Below are 25949 nucleotides of genomic sequence, written 5' to 3' on the forward strand. Positions count from 1 at the left end.
TGACGAAGGGGAGCAGCTGACTCGGCGCAGCTACGTACGGTTAGCCTAAAGGCGTCGCGAGACCAAGAAGGAGGCGGGGAGAGAGAATGGAGCGCTTATGCGAGATCTGGCGAAGGAGGAGTTGTTGCTTTACGTGCGGGATTTGAACCATTGCAGGATTTCGTGATGCTGGATACTGTTCCCCAGCCAAAGATTCCCTTGTATTAACAGACTGCATACAAATAGGCCTAAAATTGTCCATATGGGCGGTGGATGCTCTTAAAACAAAAAGGAGGCTTGTGGCACTTTTAAAGACAAACGGTTGTTTTCGTTTGCAGCCCCCGTTTTATTATTATTATTATTTATTTATTTTATTTATATCCCGCCTATCTAGTCAATTAAGACCACTCTAGGCGGCTTCTAACAGAGGAAGCTGGCATGGACATCTAGCCCATGATAATTTTTTTAGTGGTCTAGTAAAGGTGCCCCGGCCTTGGATTGTCAGTGAGGATTAAACGACTTTTTGTTTTTTTCAGTGTGAGCATTTGCCGCTTGTATTGTAATAAAGAAAAAAATCACTGAATTTGAAATAAATCTTAAAAGTGCCACAAGTATTTTGTTTCTGTTACACTGTGACAGAAGCTGATACAGCTACTTGTTTGAAAAAATATATATCCTTAAAAATTGATTCTTACTTTCCCTTGTATCCTGGCATATTAGCTTTATTCCTTAATTTGTTAGTCTTAAATGTTAAAAATCAAAAGTTAATTTGTTTCAATTTCTATTAATGTTACCAACACATTAAATTTTTAGTTCTAAGGGAAGATCTAATGGTTAATTTACCATAGACCTATACCGGTAGGTTTATCATTTGTACTTCAAAAGTCTCAGACTAAAAGCAAAAATATCTAAATAGGCTAGGAAACTTTGCATATACCAGAAAAAGAAAAGATTCACACAAAAAGACATTAATATTAGGAAAATTGAAAGATGTAGGGAAAGAAATACCAGGAGATCCATTGATTCAATAAAGATGGCCATGGCCTAGTTTGCAGGAACTAAGCAGAGTTGTTTAATGACAGAACTTCTTAAAGGCCATTAATTCATAGGGTTATTATAAGTTGGAAATAACCTGATGGCACCTAAAATCACTTAAAATGTGCTCTCCTTGTTTCAAAAGTACTGTGACGTACACCCCGTGTCCTTTGTTTATTTTGCCTTAAACACAAGTCCACCCTCTGGGTGTGTGTCCTCACTTCACGCTGCCACCAGGTATTATTCCCTTAATACCAAATAGATCTTAGACACGTGCTGCCAATTCAACAGATTTATTTTACAGATGTCATGCAAATCACAGGAGTAAATCACATGTTTAGACTCATTCATTAAATATCATTTGCTTTCACATTGGGTTTGTTTTTATTCACTGTTATATTTTTTGACTATATATATATTCATAGGCATCCTTCAGTCTCGAGAGACTATGGTATCGTGCTCTGCATGGAGGACTTGGAACAGCGTTTAGTGTGGCTGAGAAGGCCAATTCGAGAATGACAATCCCTTCCACACTTAGGACAAGTACAGTCTGTACCCCATCTAGCTCCCTGATTTCTCTCTACTTTTAAACTCTTTCTTATTCTCTCTAGCATTCTCTCTTAACTTTCCCAATACAATCTCCTAACTCTCTTCAATTCCCTATCTGCAAGCTCTTTTCTCCAACTCTCCTCCCTGTCTAATTGTCTAACTCTTCAATTGTCCTCTTGGTTCCGCCCCTCCTGTCCTCTCATAGGCTCTTGCCCTTGAGTTTCCCATGATGGACAGGCGTGACGGGGTTCCGCCACAATTACTTTTCCTTATTTTATAATCCACCCATCCACTCCCAAGATATATGCCAAATCCTTTGTGGCAGTTGCTGCCACAGGATTATTGGGGCACAAAACATCTGAAAACAGGAAGTGTCTGAAACATGGAATCTTATTTCTTCACCCCTAAGAAGAGAGACATCCGTGCACCGCCCACAACAGCAGCTGTATAAAAAGCCAGTTTTAAAAAAACCAGACATTTCCAGATATACTTTTAAAAGTGTGTAATGCTATAAGGTGCTTTTACAATATAGTTTTGATTAGAGCCTCACAGTTTCTGAGTTCAGGCCAGTCCCCTCCCCAACTGGAAAAAAACAATTCTTGAAAAACTTTATTCAGAGCATCTGGAGCAAAATCTGCAGCATCTGTGGAAGATAAAGCTAGGATGAGTTGTTTTAATCATCCCCTAAATTATACAGTGGTGCCTCGCTTAACGATGTTAATTGGTTCCATAAAAAAAATCGTTATGTGAAAACATCGTTAAGTGAAACACCATTTACCATAGGAATGCATTGAAAACCGGTTAATCCGTTCCAGTTGGAACGGATTAATGCTTGCAATCATTAGCCCACCTCCTGAAACCTATGCAAACTTAATTTGGTGTTGTTCTGAGTCGTCAGAACAACACCAAATTAAGTATACATAGGGTTGAGGAGGCGGGCTAACGATTGCAAGCATTTAAAACATGTTCCAAACATTGTAAGACACGTAAAAATGAGCGAAAACGGAAGAGCTTCAAAAGCACCGAAGCCGGCTTCAGTGCTTTTGAAGTCCTTTCCGATGTCCGTTTTCGCTCATTTTTAAGTGTCTTACAATGTTTGGAAACTGTTTTAAATGCTTGCAATCGTTAGCCCACCTCCTGAACCCTATGCAAACTTAATTTGGTGTTGTTCTGAGTCGTCGTTAATTTTTGGTGATTTTTTTTATTCTCCATTGAAAGTCTTTGAATGGACCATTCAAAGGCTTTCAATGGAGAATTTAAAAAATCACCAAAAATTAACAACGACTCAGAACAACACCAAATTAAGTTTGCATAGGGTTCAGGAGGTGAGCTAACGATTGCAAGCATTTAAAACAGGTTTCTAACAGTTTAAGACACTTTTACAGGAGCGAAAAAGGGACATCGTTAAGTGAAATTCCCCCATAGAGAACATCGTTAAACGATGGGGGAAATTCCTCAAAGAAACCCATCGCTGTGTGAATTCATCGTTGTATGAAGCAATCATTGTGCGAGGCACCACTGTACTTCCAATTAGTTATGCTGTAGCAAGAATAGATAAAATAGGACAAATTTCCAAGTTTACAGTTTAATACAAGAACAGAGTACTTCAATTCTTTTCAAGACAAACATTAAGCTGTTCAACTGAGGCTTGTATGGCAAGGATTTCATACTTTTTCTGCAACCTACTGCATATTTGAACTTATAAGTAAATGTAAACATCTTTATGAGTAATCTGGTGAAGATTATATTGTTTTGCCTGGAAAGTCATATTGTTACATTTTTGAAGTGTTACGTCTTATTTTGCTTAATTTTGTAATAGACTTTATATTTTGGTTGTTGGCAACTCTCCTGACAAGCCAGCAGAAAACATGAGGGAGACAGGTAGTCACAGGGCTGCCTGACTCACCTAAGTGGCTATAGTGGCTGAGGGAAAAGTGCAGTTTCAATAAACAAGTGATGCAAACATAAGATATGTAACTAATGTTGTTATTGGTACTCTAAAGTGTGAAAAGTCTGGTAAAGTATTTCTTCTAACATGTGAGACTCTTAAAAAACTAAACAATTCCGTTACTGCTATGTTCTTCAATGGTTCTATGAAACTACTCTGGCCAAATAGTGTCAAAGGGGGGAAATATCCTGCTCTTTGCAACTGATGACTGAGGCAGCCAAGGGACATAAACTTCTTTATCCAAAAATTATCCATATCACATGCCTTGCACATGTTTTAGACAGTGGCCAAATATATTTGAATCCCAATGCAGATAATTTCAAATGGGAAAAATTGTTAAAGCTCCACTTTGAGAACAAAAGTTCAAAGAAATTGATCGTACTTTGGCTCTTCCTTCCCAAGATCTTGTAATGTGTTGGGGGACTTGACTGGATGTGGCTATGTATTGTTCCACAAATTATAATTCCTTGCAGCAGATAGTTAAAGAATTGGTTACAAACCTTCCTGTATCTGTGCAAGATTCCTTTTCTGAAACCTTGGCTAGAAACATGGCATATATAAAATTTAACTTCAATGGTTTATCAAGAGCAATCACTCGCCTTGAAACTGTAGGAATGTTGCTAAATGATGCACTGAAAATTGTGGAAAAAAACAGTGATTCAAAATGAGCAAAAGGGAAAGTGGTAGAAAAAAAGTGATAAATTGCGAAGAGTGCTGCAATCTAATCTAATCTGGGTTATTCAATACTTCACAAAATAGAATAGAATAACTTTTATTTAAAAGGTCTTCAGATTATTTCAAATACACCGTACATAATACAGTGGGGTCTCGACTTACGAACGGCTCGACATACGAATGTTTCGACTTACGAACTGCTCTCATAGGAATATATGGACTCGACTTACGAACTTAGATTCGAGTTACGAACTCTTTTTCCCCCCTTTTTTTTTAAAGCTAAGTCATCTTAGGTTAAAAGGAAAAAAGAAAAAAATATCCTCCTCTAGTGGCAGAAGGCGGAATAGCAGCTTCCCATTAGTTTCTATGGATGAAAAGATCAGATATGGATTAAATGGTTTTCAATGCATTCCTATGGGAAATGCAGATTCGACTTAAGAACTTTTCGACCTGAGAACTGCCTTCCAATACGGATTAAGTTCGTAAGTCGAGACCCCACTGTATACAAAAATCCGAAGACTCCTAGCCCATGAATGAATTAACAGATTTCAACGTTACTAAATCAGATATATAAGATTACACCAATCAAATTCTCATTCTCAAATAGACATTCACAATCAAATTCTCATTCTCAAATAGACATCCAAGTATGTCACTTCGCAAAATAAGTAACATTCTGGACTTGAAGCAAAATTTGATGACTTCGAGCCAAATTTTCTCCAGATGAATTATCTTTTTTCAAAATTTGTTCCTACAACCTCTTGTGATGTCACGAGTTTCTCCAGATACAAGAACATACTGACAGACAAGAGAAGGAGTTTTGAGTTTGATAACCAAATTTATATTTATTGCTTGTGGTAGTTTTTAAATCTTCCACTTAATGCACGTTTCCCATTACTTAAAGTGATAAGTCTTTCAACAGCAAATGTACAAATAGAATTTTGGGATGTCTTTTAATCAGTAGTTTATAAACAGACAAGATAAGTACAAAATCATTTTACTGTCCATTGTGGTGTTGTTTCTAAAATATTCAGAAAGTATGCTGTGGATATATTTTCTCTCTTCTAATTTTACTTTCTAATTTTTACATCACTTCAGCAAATTTAAATTATACTCAATGTAATACTAATTTTAAGACTAGAGATTACAGAACTGCAGAACTGAAAGACTTCTAGATGCTTTCCTTCTCCTGGCTCAGTCGAGTAGCCAACTCTACCAGAGTCCGTGTGGGCCGTCCTGCCATGCCTTTACGAAGGTATGGAACTTCATCTTTATTTGCCATCACACCAGCAATATCTAAATGAGCCCAATGGGGGACAGTGACAAATTCTTTCAGGAATGCAGCAGCTGTGCATGCACCACCAGATCTGAGGGAAAAGTAAAATACGAGTAATGGATTATTTTATTATTTTTGTTATTGTTTACTTATAACAAGAACTATATCCCAAGCTGTACAGCAGATTCAGGTCAGAGATCACACCAAACCATGGTTTGCATTAGCTAGAATTTAAAATAAAAACCAAGATTTAAGCTTTCTTTCTTTCTTTTTAAAATATTAATTTTTAAACTACTAGGAATAGGATAGGGAGTACAAAAGGTAAAAGGAATTGGGGGGAAGGGAAAAAATTGAAGATGGGAGAACACAGAATATATACCGTATTTTTTGCACCATAAGACACACTTTTTCTCCCAAAAACATTGGGGGAAAATGTGTATGCGTCTTATGGAGCGAATACTGTCCCCTCCACGCCACCATCACTGGCTTCTGAGGCCTCCGGAGGCCTCCAAAGGCCCCACGGGGGGCCCCCTCGCCGGCTTCTGAGGCCTCCGGAGGCCCCACGGGGGGCCCCCTAGCCACCATCGGTGGCTTCTGAGGCCTCCGGAGGCCTCCGAAGGCCCCACAGCCTCCCCCAGCTACCATCGCTGGCTTCTGAGGCCTCCGGAGGCCTCTGAAGGCCCCGTGGGGGGGCACGCCACCATTGCTGGCTCCTGAGGCCTCCGAAGGCCCCACGGAGGGCCCCCTTGCCATCATCGCTGGCTTCTGAGGCCTCCGGAGGCCTCCGAAGGCCCCGCGGGGGGGCCCTCACCACCATTGCTGGCTTCTGAGGCCTCCGGAGGCCTCTGAAGGCCCTGCGGGGGGGGGGATGCCACCATCGCTGGCTTCTGAGGCCTCTGGAGGCCTCCGAAGGCCCCGCGGGGGGCCCCCTCGCCATCATCACTTGCTTCTGAGGCCTCCGGAGGCCTCCGAAGGCCCCGCGGGGGGCCCCCTCGCCACCATCGCTGGCTTCTGAGGCCTCCGGAGGCCTCCGAAGGCCCCGCGGGGGGGCCCTCGACATCATTGCTGGCTTCTGAGGACCTCCAGGAGGCTTTGGACCGGTAAGGTGCTGCTTTTTACTTTTTTAAAAAATGTTCTGGGTGGGTTTTGGAGGGTAGATTTGGGCTGGGGTTATGTTTCTATGTTGGTTTGTTTTTTGGTAATTTTTTTTTTTTTTTTGCAGTCCCAGCATGGGACTTGCTCTGTTTATTTTTATTTTATTTTTTGGTATTAAAAGTTAGGTGCTGCTTTTTACTTTTTTAAAAAATGTTCTGGGTGGGTCTTGGAGGGTAGATTTGGGCTGGGGTATGTTTCTATGTTGCTTTGTTTTTTGGTAATTTTTTTTGCAGTCCCAGTGTGGGACTTGCTCTGTTTATTTATTTTTATTTTATTTTTTGGTATTTAAAAATTAGGTGCTGCTTTTTAATTTAAAAAATGTTCTGGGTGGGTTTTGGAGGGTAGATTTGGGCTGGAGGTATGTTTCTATGTTGCTTTGTTTTTTGGTGATTTTTTTTTTTGCAGTCCTAGTGTGGGACTTGATGTTTCTTTATTTTTATTTTATTTTAAATGTTGGTATTCAAAAATTAGGTGCGTCTTAATGTCTGGTGCGTCTTATGGAGCAAAAAATACGGGTAATCATCCGAACTATCCATATTTCAATATGAAATCAACTTTCTGCTTTTTTAAAACTATTTGATTACCCTCCAGTTATCAACCTACAATTATATTTTAGTTTAAACCTAAGTTACTCCAGCACTGTAAGAAAACCGAGACCATTTGTAAAATACATCCCATCGTTCAATTTCCTTTTGATTTGGACAATCATTCAGCACGCCTGAAAGAATATCCCTTTCTGTCGCTTCGTATATTTTCTCAGTACGCTCCTCTTGTTTCCGTAGCTCTGCTTTCTTCCAATTATTGGAAGAGAAGAATGGATCCAAGACCGTAATCCAATTTTTAACATAACATTTTCTGACTGTGGTGGTTAAATAGCTCACTGGGTAACTCTTTAACCCATCTATGTTACCTAGTATACCTTACTCAATAAACACAGTTCTGGAGTTAGTACAGTTTCATTTAACTGTTGTTTAAGATCTGATAACTTCTCTTTCATCAGATCTTCTATCTGGCTGAGACGCTCATTTACATGCTGAATACTGTTACTATTATCTTTTGCATGGTAGTATGCCATGTTTCATCTGATTTTTTTGCCCCTATTCCCAAATTTTGAGATTGGGCAGACAAAGTCCCCAACATTTGATATTTAATTTTTTTGAGGCCATTACAATCTTTCAAGTAAGTAGGGTCTGTATAAATAGTACATCCTTGACCAAAGTGGCCAACCCATTAATATCTTTCTGAAATTTCCACTATTTTATCAACAAACCCAACCTACAATCATAAACCTCCCCAAGTTTCTTCCTCCCATCCTTGCACAGATATTATAGTATACAGTGGTGCCTCGCATTACGTTAATTCATTCCAGCGAAATCGCTGTAGAACGAAAACATCGTAATGCGAAATTAAAAAGCCCACTGAAACACATTAAAACCCGTTTAATGTGTTCCAATGGGCTGGAAACTCACCATCCAGCAAAGATCCTCCATAGGGCGGCCATTTTCGGTGCCTGTGCAGTGAGGAATCTGTCCCAGAAAACAGCGGGGAGCCATTTTATTTACCTGGTGGCCATTTTGAAACCGCCAATCAGCTGCAGGAAAATCATTGTTTTGTGAAGAATTGGTTCCCGAAGCAGGGAACCGATCATCGCAAAGTGAAAAAACCCCATTCAGATCATCATTTTGTGATCGCAAAAATATTGTTGCAATGCTGTTATGTCGTAATGCGGGGCAATCATAAAGCGAGGCACCACTGTATAAATCAACTTCTAGCCCAACAATTTAGATTACACCTGTGGCAATATTATGAGAGTCCCACACAGTCCAGCCCAAAAAAAAATCCAGACTAAACAGCAGACACAGGGAGTCAGTCTCTCCAGTAGATATCCTTATAATCTGCCTGATGTTCTTTCCATTAATCCAAGGGTTCAATAACAGAAGAAAACTCCAGTCCTGGTTTTACTAGCTCCTCGGTCTAGTTGTTTGTGTCGTCTCGCTGATGATTCACAGTCGAATTTCTTTCTCCCAAAAGCTTATTCCTTCTTCTCCAAAAACCCAGCAAGATTCTGTTATCAAAGTCCCACACAGTCTAGGGAGAAAGGCCCAGGCTAAACAGCATTCACAACATTTCAGTCTCTTAAAGCCTGTTTGTTGGTATTTCACTCTGGGATATTTTCCATAAACAAAAGATTTTTCCATCTCACTGTCTCTCTCTTCGGCCTTCAACCAGCCTGCGGTTTAAGAGTCAGTTTCATTTCTGAAGAACCAGGATGGTAAGCAAAACTCACCGCTCCTTATCTTCTTTCGGTCAAGTATTTTCACTCTAATTTTTTTTTAGCTTAATGGGGTTGTTTATAAATCAAAGACTTCAACTTACTTTGTTGTTATATATTTTCAATGCCGTATTGCTTGTTCTCCTCTCCTCGGGGGGGTGGAGTTGCTCACAGCCATTTTGCCAAGATGGCTCGCGTATCCGATCCTTGCTTGGGTGAATTTTCAGAGGGTCCCCCATTTCTAGAGGGACCCCAGACCGGGCAGTTCCAGCTTTTACCTGGGAGCTATTCCCGGAGGCAGCTGGCAGCACCGCGGCAAAGCTCCGCCTCCCAAGATTTAAGCTTGGGAAATCCATGGTACAAAACTGCTCTTATCTTCATGACGCAAGTGACTTTGGAAGCAGAGTGAGGGCTGTAACTATGGTTTCAGACATCATGCCAAACCATAGTTACCATACATGATCTGCAAACACTTCAAACTATGATTTCTAGTTTTGGTAGGTCACAATCCATCCTGAAATCAATTCGGACATCACTTCAAAATTACAACAAACCTTTCTTAACTGTGATTTGGCATGATTGTCAAGCACAAGAGCTACGTCTCTCTTGGTATGCAAGAATATCACCTGATCTGAGTGCAATTTGAAAGCCTTGCCTCTGACCACTCCTGCTAGCATATGCAACAAGTTCCAGTCAATGAGTTCTTTCTGCGCCTCCCTTCTCAGCCTGAATAGGAATTGCCAGGCATGTGCTCATTTCACTTCTGTTTGCCTATGACGGCTGCACAGATTAGCAGAAGTGGTTTAAATATAAGCCATAAAAATGGGTTCCTGTACTTCAATTTAGCAACATACCTGTATTTTCCAATGTTGTTGAGATCTGCAAGTTGACAGTCTGTAACCTGTTTTGTATAATGTTCAAAGAGAGGCATCCTCCAAACACGGTCCCCTGTCAGAATACTTGCCTACAAATTTAAATACATGATGGGTAAAGAAACCTACATAATACTTCTACACAGACCTGTATACAATGTAATTCTGTGGTAAATGACAAGCTAGACAAAATCCTTAGATTCAAATTAAAGAAGACACTTCATGAGCAATAAGTATCTCTCATACTGATTCTTCATCCATTCATGATGCAACAATGGCTCAAATTCTATTGCTTAGCATTGTAAATTGCACTAGAGTAAGACTGAGTGAATGGGGATTTGGTGAGTCAACTCCTCCATAGATTTTATTGATTCAAATGGGCTTACTCTTAACTGTGATTTACTTCAGCTCAGTAAGTCACAGTTAAGTGTAAGTCCATTTGAATCAATGAAACTTATGGAGAAATTGACTCACTAAATCCTCACTGATTCACTGACCTTCTCTAGAGCAATTAATTACACTAAGCAACAAGATTTTGGCCATAACATCAAGCTATGCTTTCTCTCTTATTTTGTTATTCCAGCACTGGCACACACAAAATCATCCATTCAGTAATTAGTGGAGAGACAGAGAAATCATGACGAAGATCAACAGCACAGACGTGTAACGTTCTGATACCAGAAATCTTACAGTGAGCTTGGAAAACCCACAAATAAACATTACAAAAAGCCCAAAAGGTTTCACTTGAGAAGCATTTCTCTCTACCATGGACAATTTACCTTAATAATCAACAATACAAAAAACATGTACCATGAAATGTGGTACTGTGAATATCCATGGGACACACTTGTAAACATTTCAGCAGTATCTTAGAATTAACCAGGATGGAAAAGCCCTTCTACCTTTCAGTATGATACTGAAATACTTATGGTTAGGGCATATTCATGTATGGAACAAAGAGGACTTTTTTTTCTTTCTTCATTTTTTGTTAATACAACAAAATCCACACTGATCAGGATACACATTAAATTTGGTGTTTTCATTTTCCCTCAGACAAAATGAGGATTTTTAACATTCTATAATCAACACCTATTATGTCTCATCAATACACCAGAATTGTAAAACAGACCATAACAGAGATAGGATCATTCGATCTATTCTATTGGATCAGACAAAAGTCCCATCCTCTGACTTGCAGCAATGTTGAGATTCTCCCAGGAATCTTACACACATATCATTTTTCTCTAGCATGTTGCTCACAAGATGATGCTTCATTTTCATTTCTTGAGGCTCACAGCTACTGACTGAATATCAATTTGTTTAAATTTGCCTCAATTGCTATCTTCACCCCTGTTATCAATACCATGACTTACCTTGTACAGATGGTTCCACAGTTTATCTGAATTGGTAAAAACGCCTGTGGCTGCAGATCCTAGGGCTACATCCATGGCACCTATACAGTATTACAGAACTCAGGTTATTAACCATCATGCAAAGTAAGGATTACTTTGGTTGTTCATTTTTTAACATATATTACAATAAACAAAGTGGGCAGCATGTGATCCTTCAGATATTGGACTGAATTCCCCATTATCCCTCATTATTGGCCATACTGGCTAGGACTGATACTTTCCAATACATGGTTAATTGATGAGGTGCCAGGGTGCATCCCGACTGCACAAATGAGTGTGTGACCAGATTGCACTCCTGAGCCTCAAGAACTAGCCTGAGTTAGCCACAACAATTACACCAACATTTTGCAAATAGCAATAGGATTCTAGCCATTCCTTTATCAGATGAGACTTCCCTCCTGTTTATATAGATACAATGGAGTGAAGGACAGGGCAACAAGTGGAGTAGCTGGTGTATGATATTTATATTTCTTTTGCGGCTCAAATATGGCATCTAACTGATGACCCTCCACATGGGTACACTAAGAAACGATTCTCTCTCTCTCTCTCTCTCTCTCTCCCTTTCCAGTTTAAAAAGACTGGGGTCCCTGTACAGGGAAGCTTGTGTACAGGATCTGTGGAGAAATGTGTATCTTATGTTTGCTTCCAGACTTGTCCCTAGAGAAGGTTAGAGCCATCTACCATTTTAGTGACTTAAATGGTACTGCAAGCTATAGACAGATTTTAATTGACTAACTTAAATGATCAGTTCAAAGTCAAAATAACCCCAAGCTGCACATTTCCAGGTTCCTCTTAATATCATACATACATAAACCTTTATTGGCATTTGATTACAGTAAGAAAAATAGACAATGTAACCAGGGAAGTAAAGAGGGGGAAGGTTAAAACTGAAGTTGGGACTCTTAATATCCATGACAAGGTCTTTCAGTCTTGGAGCTACGATGAGGATGAACACAGGTATTATTTATCCAAAGGAGATAGTCATCAGAGTGTAACTGGCAAATATCAAACCAGTAGATATTTGATACCTGTTAATGTGGCAGCATCTACGATGGCCCTTGGATTAAAACTATGAGCATAGCAAAGAGCATCAGCCAACACCAATCTTCCTTCTGCATCGGTGTTATCAACCTATCATGGTGGAGGACCAAAAGAGAAAATATTAGTGAGCATACTTTGTTATTTATTTGTTAAAAATATTGAAATACTAAATTATCACTCTCCTTGGATGCACATCTTAATGTGACGAAGGGATTTAATGTGTCAGTGAAACTGAGAACAATGCCATCAGGAGGCCAGATTCCATTCTAGCCTGAACTCCTAAAAGGCTCACCCAAGGCAGAATGCTTATAGCTGAGTCATCAGACTAAGATGCATCTACCTTCTTCAAACGTAGCTGAAGGTGGCACTGGTGGAGAAGGCAACAGCAGTGATACTCAAGGTGACAATGGTAAACCACTACTGAACTTTCTTTACCATGAAAATTCTAGCTGACACAGTCCAAAATGAAATAAGAGATAGTACTGGAAGATGAGACTCCCAGGTCAGAAAGCACTTAACCAATTATTGGAGAAGAGAAAAGAACTTGTTTGAAAGCACTGATGCTAATGACACAAGTATATCAAAGCTGATGAGCACAGAGGTGAAAGGAAAGTCAAATGCTGCACAAAACATACAACTGGAACATGAAACATGGGAAGCATTGAATAAAAATACAAAGGAAACTATAAATGTATAAACGTTTCAGTGAACTGAAATTGACTGGAATGGGAATTACAAAACTTTAATGCTGACAATGAAGAAACTGAAATGGTTAAAGATTTTGTATACCTTGGTTCAATCATCAATACAAATGAAAACTGTAGCCAAGAAACCAGAAGAAGACTGAGACTTGGAAAGGTAGCAATAAAGCAATTAGAAAATATAATCTAGAAGGATTTGTCAATGGAGACAGAGAACGTCACCCACACAATTGCATTCCTGATGAGAAATGGGCTCAATTATGATTTGTTTTGATTTGTGATTCATCAAGTTTTTTTCCTGACAAATCAATATGTAAATTCTTTTTTTTTTACTTTAAAACCCTATAAAATAGTCCCCAAGTACCTAGAGACATCGAATTTGCAGGGAAGCTGTCACATTCCCACCTGTCCCTTGGTTGTTTCACCAAAGGTGCAAGCAATGTATCATTCAGCTGCCACGAGTAGATTACATCAACTTTATTTACTATTAATGATAGAGGATCAAGCAATGTATCATTTAAGAACCAAGTAGAAATTGTTTATTGTTACAGGTGATAACAGTTCAGTCAATGTCATTAATTCTCAACTAAACAACCTTCTCTCTTCAGTCTCAACCACCTACTCTCACTCTTTCTCTTCACCCCATCCAGGGCTTCTGATTGGAATAGATCCATATGTCTTTATCCACAGTAACACTATGTATGCAATATTTAATATAGCATAGAACAACTGTGGTGTACTCCTCCAGGTCCGGATGATAGAAACTGCCCCAATTTGTTTTCTCAAAACAGTCCTGAAGTTGCTGTGAGGTATCTTTAGGCCAAGATTTCACTGACTTTATTATAGGAAAAGTCTGTCTTCTAAGAGGAATGTATGTTGGCGCCAAAAACAGTGACATATGATCTGAATATCCTAAGTGTTGTAATTGTATAGCAGTATAGCCATGCTTAATGTTGGTACATACTTTGTCCAGCGTATTCACTCCTCTGGTAACACATTAACATGCTGTTAAACTTAGGTAACACAGTCTTTAATTCAACGTGTTTGAAATTCCCTACCATAATAAATACAGCGACAGGATTCCTATTCTGCTGATTGTCCACCATATTACAGTATAGAGTCCCAAAGCTGCACTGGTATTAGCATCAGGTGGAATATAGACCCGTGGAAGATATATTGGTCTACATCTAACAGTCATATACTCCAAATCCTTAGAGCAATGGCTATCAACAATCTTTGTATTTGTGCATCAGCTTCTGTTCACATAAAGACTTAAACCCCCTCCTTTACTCTTTCTGGTATCCCTCCTCCTGTCTTGTCAGTGAGCTATATAGCCCTCCAGCTTAACCTCTGTGTCTGGGATAGAAGAGTGAAACCAGGTTTCTGTGATTAGCAAAACACAGCAGTCATTAGTAAAGTTTGCTTTTTACAATCTGCAGCCTTAATTTATCCATTTTGTTAGCAAGAGATCATGTATTGGTAAGAAAAATGCTTGGAATTGGATGCTTGTGTGGAGATTTACTCAACTTTAAGGAAACACCAGGATGACAACCTCTCTTTCTCCTTCCATTTCAGCCACCGCCACTGCCTCCTTCCCACTGGAATTGTAATCCAAGGTTCCCCCAGGGTCATAGCTACTGCCTCCGGTACATTGTGAGAACAGATAAAATCCTCTGTAATAGCCTTTTCGCATTTCCTTCCAAGTTGTAACAGAGCTTCTATCTTGGCATCTAGGGGTTTGATCTTTCCCCCTCCGACTAGATGCCCTAGGTATCTTATTTCAGAGTTCCCAATTTGACATTTAGCAACTTTCACTGTCAAACCGGCATCACATAACCTTTGCAACACAATCTCTAGGTGGGACTTATGTTCCTCCCAGGTCTGCCTAAGAATACTGATGTCATCCATGTATGCCATAGTGAACTCCCTCAGGCCATACAGGGTTTTATCTACCAGCCTTTTAAACATGGCTGGTGCATTTTTTAACCCAAGACTCATAATCTGAAATTAGTATAATCCTAAAGGACTGCAAAAAGCTGTTTTCTCTTGGTCCTTAGGATTGATGGGCACTTGCCAAAACCTTTTAGTTAGATACAAACTGGATATATATGGACATTTCCCTATTGTTTCAATAAGGTTGTCGAGGTGAGGCACTGGATAGGCATCTGCCTTGGTAATATGATTTAGTTTTCGATAGTCCACACAGAACCTGATGCTCCCATCTGGTTTATTCACTAATATTATAGGAGCAGCCCATGGACTAATCAATGGCATAATATTAGCCTTTAGCATCTCACTCCACTTGGTGTGAATCTTGTCTACTGTATACAGCTGTTACCCCGAACGGGTGACAGCTATGGGCTGGGCGTCCCTAGTGTCTATTCTATGTACCCCATTGGCACTTCCAGGTTTGTGCAAAAACGCTGACCCATATTTCTGCAGGAGTACAAACCTCTTCTTTCTGCCTTGATGATGGAGCTGGACTAAGGACCACATCTTCAGGATTATTTTTAAATTCCCCCCTGCCTTCCCAGCATAGCAATTTTTGCTTCTCTTCTGGGTCTTCCTTGGCAGAATATAGAACCCAGTTTTCTTTTCTATAATACGGTTTTATCATGTTGACATGGACTACTTTACAGCCTTCATCTTCCCTTTGGAGAATATAATTGACATCATTCATTTTGGAGACCACGCTAACTGCAACTTATTTCCTTTTATGGGTTTCAACATTAATACTTATTCTCCAGGACTGAATGTTCTTTCTTGGGCTTTCTTGTCATACCAACTTTTCTGTCTATCTTGGGCCTCCTTTAAGTTTGCCCCAGCTATCTCTAGGGATCTTTTTAAGGTGTTCATTAAATTATCTGCATATTCTACAATCGACTCAGGGTCCTTTTCTTTATAATCTTCCCAATTCTGTTGTAACAAATCTTAAGCCCCTCTTATTTTATGACCAAACAAAAGTTCAAAAGGACTAAAACCTGTGCTTTCTTGGGGGATATCTTGATAAGCATAGAGCAGTGGTTGTAATTTATTATCCCAAGCATTTGAGTTATCTGCCACATACGCACATATCATTCTCATTAAAGTTCCGTTAATTTTTTCCACTAACCCATTCATTTGGGGGTGATAAGGAGATGACATCACATGGGAAATTCCACAGACCTGCCATAGTCTCTTCATTAATTTGGAAATAAAGGAAATTCCTAAATCTGTTATTATTTCTGATGCAAAACCCATTCAGCACATATGACTAATTACAGTGGATCCTCGACTTACAGAATTAATCCGTATTGGAACTGTGGCTGCAGGTCAAAAAGTCTGAAGGTCGAGGCTCCATTGACCTACAATGCATTGAAAACCGATTAATCCGTAACCGGACGTTTTTGTTCAATTTTGGATTTTTTTTCCCGGTCTGTAGGTCAATTCTCTGGCTGCAAGTCGAACCTAAATTTTGCGACCAGAGAAGTCTGTAACTGGAAAAGTCTGTAAGTGGAGCAGTCTAAGTCGAGAGTCCACTGTAATGCATCTGTCACAGTTTCTGTCTCTATGTTTCTTAGAGGTACTGCTTCTGGGTATCTGGTGGCAAAATCAATAGTGGATAAAAAAGAGGTTAATTAACTGTAACTCTGGTTCTTCAAGTGGTACCCTGTGAATTCACTCTAATTGGTTAAACCGCGCCTGTGCAGGAACTTCAGAAATTTCTAGAGCTTATTATACCATTTAATAAAAACGTTTCCAAACACTGCGCATGCTCCACCCGCCCTGAGGTACCTCAGTTCCAACTGTCCGCTGCTACCAAAGCTATATGCCTAAAAACTAGAACAACATGTGATGGAGGGGAGATAGGGCGGGACGTGTGAATTCACAAAGTACCATTTGAAGAACCGGAGTTACAGGTAAGTAACCTCTCTTTCTTCTTCATGGACTCTGTGAATCCACACGAATGGGTGACTAGCAAGCTCACTTACCGGAAGGAGGGCCATCACGGGAGAACATACGTTAATTCCGCCCTTCCAAAGTTTGCCTCCTTCTTGGCTCTGACATCAAGTCTGTAGTGAGAAGCAATCCACTCATCAGAGTGGACCAAGTAGCTCATCTACAGATGTCAGAAATGTCAACTCCACGCAACCAGGCAGTAGATACAGCCACAGCTCTGGTGGAATGAGCCCTCAGTAGAACAGAAGGAGCCTTGCCCAATATCTGATATGATATCCATTGGGATATCATTTGAGAGGAGGCAGGTTGTCCCATCTTAGGTTCATTAAAACATGAAAACAATTTAGGAGAAGCACGGAAGGTTTTAGTCCAAGAAACATAGAAAGTCAATGCACATTGAACATCAAGGGAGTGGAGCATGCGCTCAACATCAGAAGTCGGATTAGGAAATAATGTGGGAAGTATCATAAAAACTAGAAACAATCTTAGGGAGGAATGAAACATCAGGTTATAAGATAACCCTGTCAGGGTAAAACTATAAATAAGGCGGGTCATTCCACAGTGCAGCCAATTCACTGGCTCTCCTTGCCGATGTAATAGCAACCAAGAACAAGGTCTTCAAAGACAGAAGCTTGAGAGAAGACGAGGCCATGGGCTCGAAGGGAGGCTTTGTAAGGGCCTTCAGCACCATCTGAAAGGACCACTGAGGGACCAGAGTCCTGACTGGAGGACAGATATTGGATAGAATCTTTTGACTGTGGGGTGAGAAAAAAGACGTGCAGCACTCAAGTCTGCAGGTTGGTAGGAGACAATGGCTGACAGATACACCTTCAGTGTAGAGTGCACCAAGCCCAAGTTTCCTTAACTTTTTCAAAGCAATCATTTAAGGTGCTATCTTCTTTTTGTTCTTTAATAAAAGAGAAACAATTAGGATTTTTCATCAGCACCAAATAAGCAGTCTCCCTTATTTCAGAGTGTTCCCCTAAACTGGGTCTTTCAATGAGAGTGTCAGTGGTTGGGATTCCCATGCTTTCCTCAGCGGCGGCAATCTGCCTCCCCTGAGAGCAGGTTACCTTGCAAACACTCTGCACATGCTTTGAGAGATCGAAACCAATTAGACAAAGAGCTGGTATTTGATCTGACAGAGATACTTTCCATATACCAGGCCACCGATGGTAATTCAACGCTACTCTATTAGCAATATTACAAAATCAGAACTTATTCCTTTAAGAGTGATCTCCTGTTCCAACCTGTTCTTTCTAGGAATTATATCTGGGTGACAGATAGTAACTTGAGAACATGAGTCTCTAATTCCTAGATATTTTCCCCATTGATTAAAATCATTAAAATCATTTCCCCAGAGCTTTCCAATAAGTCTTGGTCACACTGGATTAAATAACACTGTTACACTCTGCCCTCGGGAAGCTTTGGGCTCTCTGTCCAGTCCGTTTTCTTAGCAACAGTGCAGCCATTAGAGGCCTCAACTGCCAAAGGCTGAAGGCAAAATACTTTTTTAGGCTGACTGAAACTACCATTCTTCTGAGCTTCACATTGGGACCCCAAATATCCTTCTTTACCATAAGCATCACATTACTTATTTTCCCTATGCCCAGAGTAAAGGGAATTATTAGTTTTTCCCTCAAGGTTATTTCATCTCGCTAGACTTTGCTCTGAGAAAGAGAGGTTACTTACCTGTAACCATGGTTCTTCAAGTGGACCTCTGTGAATTGACAGAGGTCCACTCGAAGAAAGCATGCAGACGGAGCATGCGCTATAAGGGCAACGTTCAATCAATGTTACTTTTTCTAAGCTCTAGAATATTCCGAGGAGTCAGATGCAAGCGCAGACTAAACCCTATTGTGTGCATTCACACAGGCCACGAAGAAGAATAAAGGTTTTGTTTTAAAATGGTTTTCATTAGCTTGGATATTACTGAGGTAATTTTTATTGAAAGAGGATACTCCCTTCCTGTTGTCCCAGCCTTTTCTGTCAGTTTTTACTGTCAATTATTTTTAACTGTCAAGAATTATTTCTGTGTACCAAGAGACAATTTAGAATTTCAATAGTATGTCAGAATATACAAAGCTTTTCACAGAAATTTACCATGGATCAAAAGTACGCCCGTATTTTGACTATTCCCCACATTGTAGTTCTGTGGAGGGCAGATTTGAGACTATGTTGCCTACAGCCTCCTAATGAGATCTCTGCACAGAAGAATGATACAGCAAAACAGGAACTGTCTTATTTTAGACTAAATATTGGAGGCCAGGGTGGGGACAGTCACTTCTAAGTATATTGTTACATTTAAAATGTCTCTGCAAATTTTAAAAAAATCAAGCAGATCTGAAAGAAAGGATGTCACCCAGAACAGTTCTTGCTATCTTACAGAAATTTATATATATATATATAAATAAGCCAGGGAATATTCAAAGCCATAAGGCTTTTATGTAGTCTAAAGTGGTTAAGTCTATTCTACTAGACCTGAGTTGAAAGAAAGTCTGCACTGTGAGTCCTTGGCTCACACTTGTCAGCTGTGACACAACTATCAAAACTATGTACTACTTCTGCGAAAGGAACATTTGCAAAGTTGGTCCCTTTTGAAATGATTCTTAGAAGGAAGTCTACCAACTGCGAATTCAAAATTCTATTTTCTTTACTGGTACTGACCCAGCAAAAACTCTTATGGCTTTGAAACCTGCATTAGCTAAATATCACTAGGTTTATTTAAATAATTCTAAATGCATATCTTACACATACCTGAATTGTTTTGCCATTCATGGCCCTCACCACATCTCCAGGCTTGTTTGCCTTTCCACTGGGTAAGTTTTCACAAAGGGGTGTCAAACCTTAAAAATGAAAGAAGTCAGCTATTACTGTAATTGGACATCACAACGTTACTGGATGTTTCAATGGAACATTAGAAAACTTTGTTTCACAATTTACTTTGATGATTTAATTAGAAGCACTGCACTGCATTTTTATTTAGAAGTTTGATTCTTTGATATTCAGTTATTTGAAACAACAGAATCAGTTCATCTGTTCACCATTTTACTGAGGTAAACTGTTAGAAGATATGGCCAGTGGGCAACGCAGCTAGCAGTCTCTACAGCAAATCAGGCAGCAATGCCTTGGCATCCACTGACTTCACTTTCAGCCCTGTCTCTGTCCCATGCTTCAAAGAAGAACAGAGCTACCACTGGTCAAGACCTAAACACACTGAAACTGTTGCTGGGGAACATAGAGCCAGCTATGTTAGGATAAAGGCTCTCTCCTTCCCAATGCAAAAAGATGTAGAAGAGGGGCCTTAAAGGCTACAACTGCCTATGGGATAGGCACCCAGCAGTTGGCTGAGATGCTTGTTTCTACCTTGTTTCTAGAATGTTTCTGGTGCTTGTTTGTACAGAAAAACTATGAATTGGGGTTCATCTATTTGAATGTCTCACCTAGGAATTCTCTTGACTATGGAATAAGTCTGACCTACCACTCAGCTTTATCAGATCTGATTTTGAAAGCAAAAGGCTGAAAGCAAAAGCAGCTATGAAAAGGGCTATTCTGGGTGTCTGTCCTACATAATATTTTGGGGATGAGCCAAAGCCAGCAGTAGCACACACTGCATGCAGAAATTTTGGCACAAATTTTGGTCTCTCCAATTAAAGATATTTCTGGTAATAGACCTGATGATGAACTCTCCACTTATTATCTCAGGCAGCCACTATCAGTCAGGGAAGACTATGCCAATGGTATGATGTAAGCAGCTTCACATATTTGCAAGGTATGCTGTATATACACACATACTGAAACCTCTCTTGGACATTTTCCATGCATTTTATCCCTCTCTTCCTCCCTCTTACACTTACCAATTATATTAAGGGGTAGCTTTAATTCTGCAGCAGTCACAATTGCCGAACAGATGGTGGCTGCTCCTCCCATATCAGCCCTCATGGCATCCATATTGGCAGATGGCTTAATAGAAATGCCACCACTGGGAAGAAAGAGTCATATGTATGTAACTAGACACAGATGTCATTGTAACTGGTGCAAACTTTTAATGGCAAGGGGGAGTTGCCATCTTATTTGAATTTCAGGTTTTGTTTCCAAAATATGCACCAGAAAATACTTACCTATCAAAAGTAATTCCTTTTCCAACAAATACCAATGGAGGTTCATTGGCATCACTGCTGCCCTTATAATGAATCTCCAAGAAGATTGGCAGTTCGTCTGAGCCTTTTGCAACACTCAAGAAAGATCCCATCTGTTGTGCTTCAATCCAAGATTTATCCCTGCAACAAGAAGACTTCACCCAGTTACACTTGTTACAAAACTAAAGGAAACAGAAGACATAATGAATTCAAAGTATCTTTTTTTAAATTACAAGACAACTGGGAACAAGAAGACTATAGAATGATGATGAAAAAAAATCATTTTTACTACCTATTTACTGCAAAGGTTAAACTAGAATGTGGCCTTTCTGTGTATTGATAGCAAAGGACATGGTCCTGGCTTTTCAAATGAAGAAAAGAGGATGATAAAAAATCCACCTCTCAATTCCAATATGCAAAAATGCAAACAGGAGAGAGGAAAGAATGAAAGAGCAGGTAGAACCAGTCTACTGACTGCCAACAAGTTATAAATAAATAAATAAATAAATAAAATGGTTTTAGCATAGCTGCATAAGCTTTAAGGAACGGGGAGGAAAGCTGAAACAAGGAAATCTGTCCGCCTACAATCTAATTCAAGAATACACAGATTCCTTAACATACCAATAAACATCTGACTAAAGGATAGCAAACCAGCATTGGGTCACAGCAAACAACCAGAAACAAGTACTGTTGCTTTCACAGTTTTCATTCAACAATTTCAACAGAATCATTTAAACAAAATTTACCTGATATGTACAGTCACATTGCTACCAACACTTTTGAGTTTCTCTTCAATAACAGCAGCAAATCTGGTAGGTGTGATATAGTTAGCTGGAGCCTCCATTAGGTATCGGGCCAAGTTCTGGCCCTTTGCATACATAAGGCCTTTCTTCCAGGCTTCAGTTCCATCACTAGAAAGGAATAAATCAAAGACTATCATGAAGAATCCGTGCAGAAATGAGAAGCCAGAATTCAGCAATTCAATATACACTGGTACGCATGACAGAGTGACAGAGCTGATGAAGAAGATCAAAATCAGATCAAACTAAGCATATGTTAGATACTGCTTTACCAGCACTTGAAAATAATTAGTTAAGGTTTATTCATTACCCCTGAATTATTAAAATGTTCATGAACTCTCTAAAATCCCATTATTTTAGTTGTTGAACACCAACAAATGTTATTCATAAGAACATAAGAGACCTGTTGCACCAGGCCAAGAGCCCATCTAATCCAGCTCTCTACATCTCACAGTGGCCTCACCAGATGCCTCTGGGAGCACATGAGACAATTAGATAAATGTCTTGTGATACCCCTCCCCTGCACCTGGCATTTGGAGGTACCTTCCTTCTAAGCCTGGAGCTTGTATATCCCCATCATGTCTTGTAACTTGTGATGAACTTTTCCTCCAGAAATCAGTCCAATACTTTTAAAGGCATCTAGGTCAGATGCCGTCACCACATCCTGTGGCAATGGGTTCCACAGACTAATACCACACTGGGTAAATAAATATTTTCTTTTGTCTGTTCTCACTCTCCCAACACTCAATTTGAGTGGATGTCCCCTGGTTCTGGTATTGTGCGAGAGGGAAAAGAGCTTCCCTCTATCCACTTTATCCATCCCCTGGATAATTTTATACATCTCAATCATGTCCCCCCTCAGGTGCCTTTTCTCTACACTAAAGAGCCCCAAACACTGTAGCCTTTCCTCATAAGAGAGGTGCCCCAGTTCAGTCATATGGCACTGTGGCCATTTTAAGATGCAAGTTGTATATTTTGAGATCAGAACTTCATTTCTCCGTTCCTTAATAACCCTTTGGTGGATGTCATCTGGGCCTGATGACTTACTGATCTTAAATTATCAATTATGTCTAAAACATCCTCTCTTCTAACCTGTATCTGATTTATTTCATTAGTCAGGAGGGGCCGTCCGGGCAGCGGAATCTGCTCAAAGTCTTTTGTTTCCTGCTTCTAACATATTTAAAGAAGCTTTTATTATTACCCTTTATATTGCTTCTTTGCCTTCCGTATCATCATCATCTTACATTTCTTTTGCCAGAGTTTGTGTGTGTTTTTATTTTCCTCATTTAGGAAGGATTTCCATTTTCAGAAGCACCCCTCCTTGCCCTTCAAAGCCTCTCCAACTCTGCTCGTTAACCATGCCGGCACCCTCTTGGACTTAGCTCAGCCCTTCTTTCTTTGTGGAAAGAAGGCCTCTGGGCCTCTACTACCGTTGTTTTAAACAGGCTCCATGGATTCTGGAGAGACTGGATTCTTTTTACCTTCCCTTTCAACTTCTTTCTAACTAGTTTCCTCATCTGAGGAAAGTCCGTCCTTCATAAATCAAGGGTTTTTGTGTTAGATTTGCTTGACACTCTCCTCCCAACATGCATGGCAAAAGAGATTGCACCGTGGTCACTATTTCCTAGCGGCTCAGTGACATTCACATCCCTAACCAGGTCCTGAGTATTCTTTGAGTAACAGTCACCAGTTCTCCTTACTTCAATTTGTTACTAGTTATTTCTTTACATTTAAATATTTTTTTCTAAATTTAACAATGTTAAGAGTTACCGTAGCTGATAAACTGAACACATTAATTTCATTAAAGTTTGTTACTGGCTTAACACTAATTAATTAAATCTCTAACAATTCAGTGCTAGCACATTATCAACAATGCTAACAATACACTGTTTCCAAGATCTGGACACGACTATAAACACGGTTGACACTTGTTGCTGAAATGAAGAAGACTTGAGGTCTTGTTCATTTATACTTGAACCTGGTTCAATACTCAGTTCTTTATCCACTCTTCACTTTTCTTTAAAGAATCCTTTGTTACTGCAGTAAACCAAGGAAGCAGCAACATTTAAAACACACCATGAGCCATTTTTAAATGACACAGTCAAACAGAAAAGACAAGCAACTATGAAATTTGATTCCAGACACAAGCGTGATTTCTCAGCTAATCACCTTCCATGTAGCTGAACTTCAACCACGGGCTTCTTTTTTTGCTTCAGTTCATCATATTCAAAGAGTCCAAGGACAGCTCCTTCAGCTGCAGCCTGAGCATCTCCACAAGGATCAACTTCTACGCTAGTGACCTCAAGGTCCTGAACCTGCCTGCATCCAACTGAAGAATGAAATATAAATATCCATAATATGAACAACTGAAATGGGGAGGTAGAAATAGAAAGGAAAAAGACGCAAAGCAAGCAACTCAATCCATCAGGTAATACAGACCGGTGCATTAAAATTCCTATCTGCACTTAGAACAACTAAATGAAGAAGCTATTTATTAATCCATTACCAACCAATACATTTTCAATACATTTACCTAGCAACTTCTGTTTGCAAAGCAGTTTAGCAAGAATGGGAAAGTTCTTCAACCAGCACAATGTTGAGTAAGTGGTTTTTGCTGGTCAAAGTCTATAATCATTATTTTAAAACTACACCATAAAAGGACTTTTGAAGAAAATATGACTTATTTAGGGTTTTTTCTTTAAGAAGGCCATATGTTCATGCAATGCATGGGAACAGTTTGATTTATAAAACTACTTTATGGTCCTCCTAATCATGGAAATATGTAACTAAGTTTATGCTTTAGCAAGATAAGAAGAAAGAAAGGAGCTGCTTGCAAAATGCTGTGAATAAGATAAGGATAAACCATAAGGATTCTTTTTCCATGCTCTCATAGGTCATTTGTTATACAAGCTGTATCTGTCAAAGTTCCATAGTGCAGTTGAAGTTCTTTTGGGTTTTTTTTAAAAAAGAAATAAAGCAATGGTAATATCAACAATGGATTTTAAGTTTAATTCTTCTTTACCCATCTTTTTCTTTGTATGCAAAGGACTGCAATCTTAGCTTCTAGCTCTAAAACTCACATTTATCTTCACAATGCAGTGTGTATCCAGCTGAAGCAGCAATTTAATAAATAAGATAATAGTCAAATAAAGATTTCATTTCAACCTACCTGCAACAGCTGTCCGTATGTTTTCCTTGTCTTCATTCCAGTTTTCTAGATCATTCACTCCTGCTCCCTTCTTACCCAAGCCAACAACTACTATGCTTGAAAAGTCCTACAGAAAACCAGCATATGAGCTTATTTAAACTTTCTATTCACACCAAAAATCATGTTCTTATGAAACATAGATGTAAATCCAACTTTTACTTAATTCATACTTAAAATGATTATATCACTTTGCTGATACGAACAGATGACCATAAAAACAGATAATTAGGGACCAAATATTTCCTAGAGAACCTCAACTAAAATGAATGGAAAAGTTATTTTTGAAGTGCACCATAGTCAGAGACCTCTATACAGCTGACAGACTCCATAAAGTAGGCAGCATCATCTGCTAGATAGAAAGACAAAAATCAATGGAAAAGCAGCAACACTAGCTTTTTATAGCAGCCCTACAGCACCTTCCTTTTAATACTCAGAAAAATATCTATGTCCACATTTCATTATCTGAGGATTTATTTTATTTTTTATTTAATTCTGATTTTAAAGAGCAAAAGCTTTAATTTTGGCTATGCCTTTTACATATGCAATTAGTTACACGTTTTACTCTTAATTGTCTTGGATACGGCATAAAACAGTTATGTTGTTGTTTAGTCGTTAAGTTGTGTCCGACTCTTTGTGACCCCATGGACCAGAGCACGCCAGGCCCTCCTGTCTTCCACTGCCTCCTGGAACTCCTCTTGCCTTCACACTTTCCCAGCATCAGGGTCTTTTCCAGGGAGACTTCTCATCAGATGGCCAAAGTATTGGAGCCTCAGCTTCAGGATCTGTCCTTCCAGTGAGCACTCAGGCTTGATTTCCTTCAAAATGGATAGGTTTTTTTTCTCTTTGCAGTCCAGGGGACTCTCAAGAACCTCTTCCAGCACCACAATTGAAAAGCATCAATTCTTTGGCAGTCAGCCTTCTTTATTGTCCAGCTCTCATTTTCATACA

General features: G+C 39.5%; 1 protein-coding gene across 3 annotated transcripts in view; it reads right to left on the minus strand.

Annotated features, from left to right (window-relative positions):
• Positions 1–4267: 4267 nt before the first annotated feature.
• LAP3 (leucine aminopeptidase 3) overlaps positions 4268–25949 on the minus strand; it is a 33191-nt gene continuing 11509 nt past the window's right edge. For all 3 annotated transcript variants that reach the window (XM_020809835.3, XM_020809837.3, XM_020809838.3), the window contains 10 exons: positions 24963–25068; positions 23963–24122; positions 21740–21904; positions 20976–21134; positions 20712–20836; positions 19612–19700; positions 12202–12304; positions 11135–11214; positions 9744–9853; positions 4268–5553 (listed from right to left, as the gene is read on the minus strand). In XM_020809835.3, coding sequence (XP_020665494.3) covers positions 5358–5553; positions 9744–9853; positions 11135–11214; positions 12202–12304; positions 19612–19700; positions 20712–20836; positions 20976–21134; positions 21740–21904; positions 23963–24122; positions 24963–25068 — 1293 coding nt within the window. In that variant the 3' untranslated portion in view covers positions 4268–5357. The remainder of the gene's footprint in view (positions 5554–9743; positions 9854–11134; positions 11215–12201; positions 12305–19611; positions 19701–20711; positions 20837–20975; positions 21135–21739; positions 21905–23962; positions 24123–24962; positions 25069–25949) is intronic.

This window comes from Pogona vitticeps, chromosome 5, assembly GCF_051106095.1.
Source record: "Pogona vitticeps strain Pit_001003342236 chromosome 5, PviZW2.1, whole genome shotgun sequence".
NCBI lineage: Eukaryota > Metazoa > Chordata > Lepidosauria > Squamata > Agamidae > Pogona > Pogona vitticeps.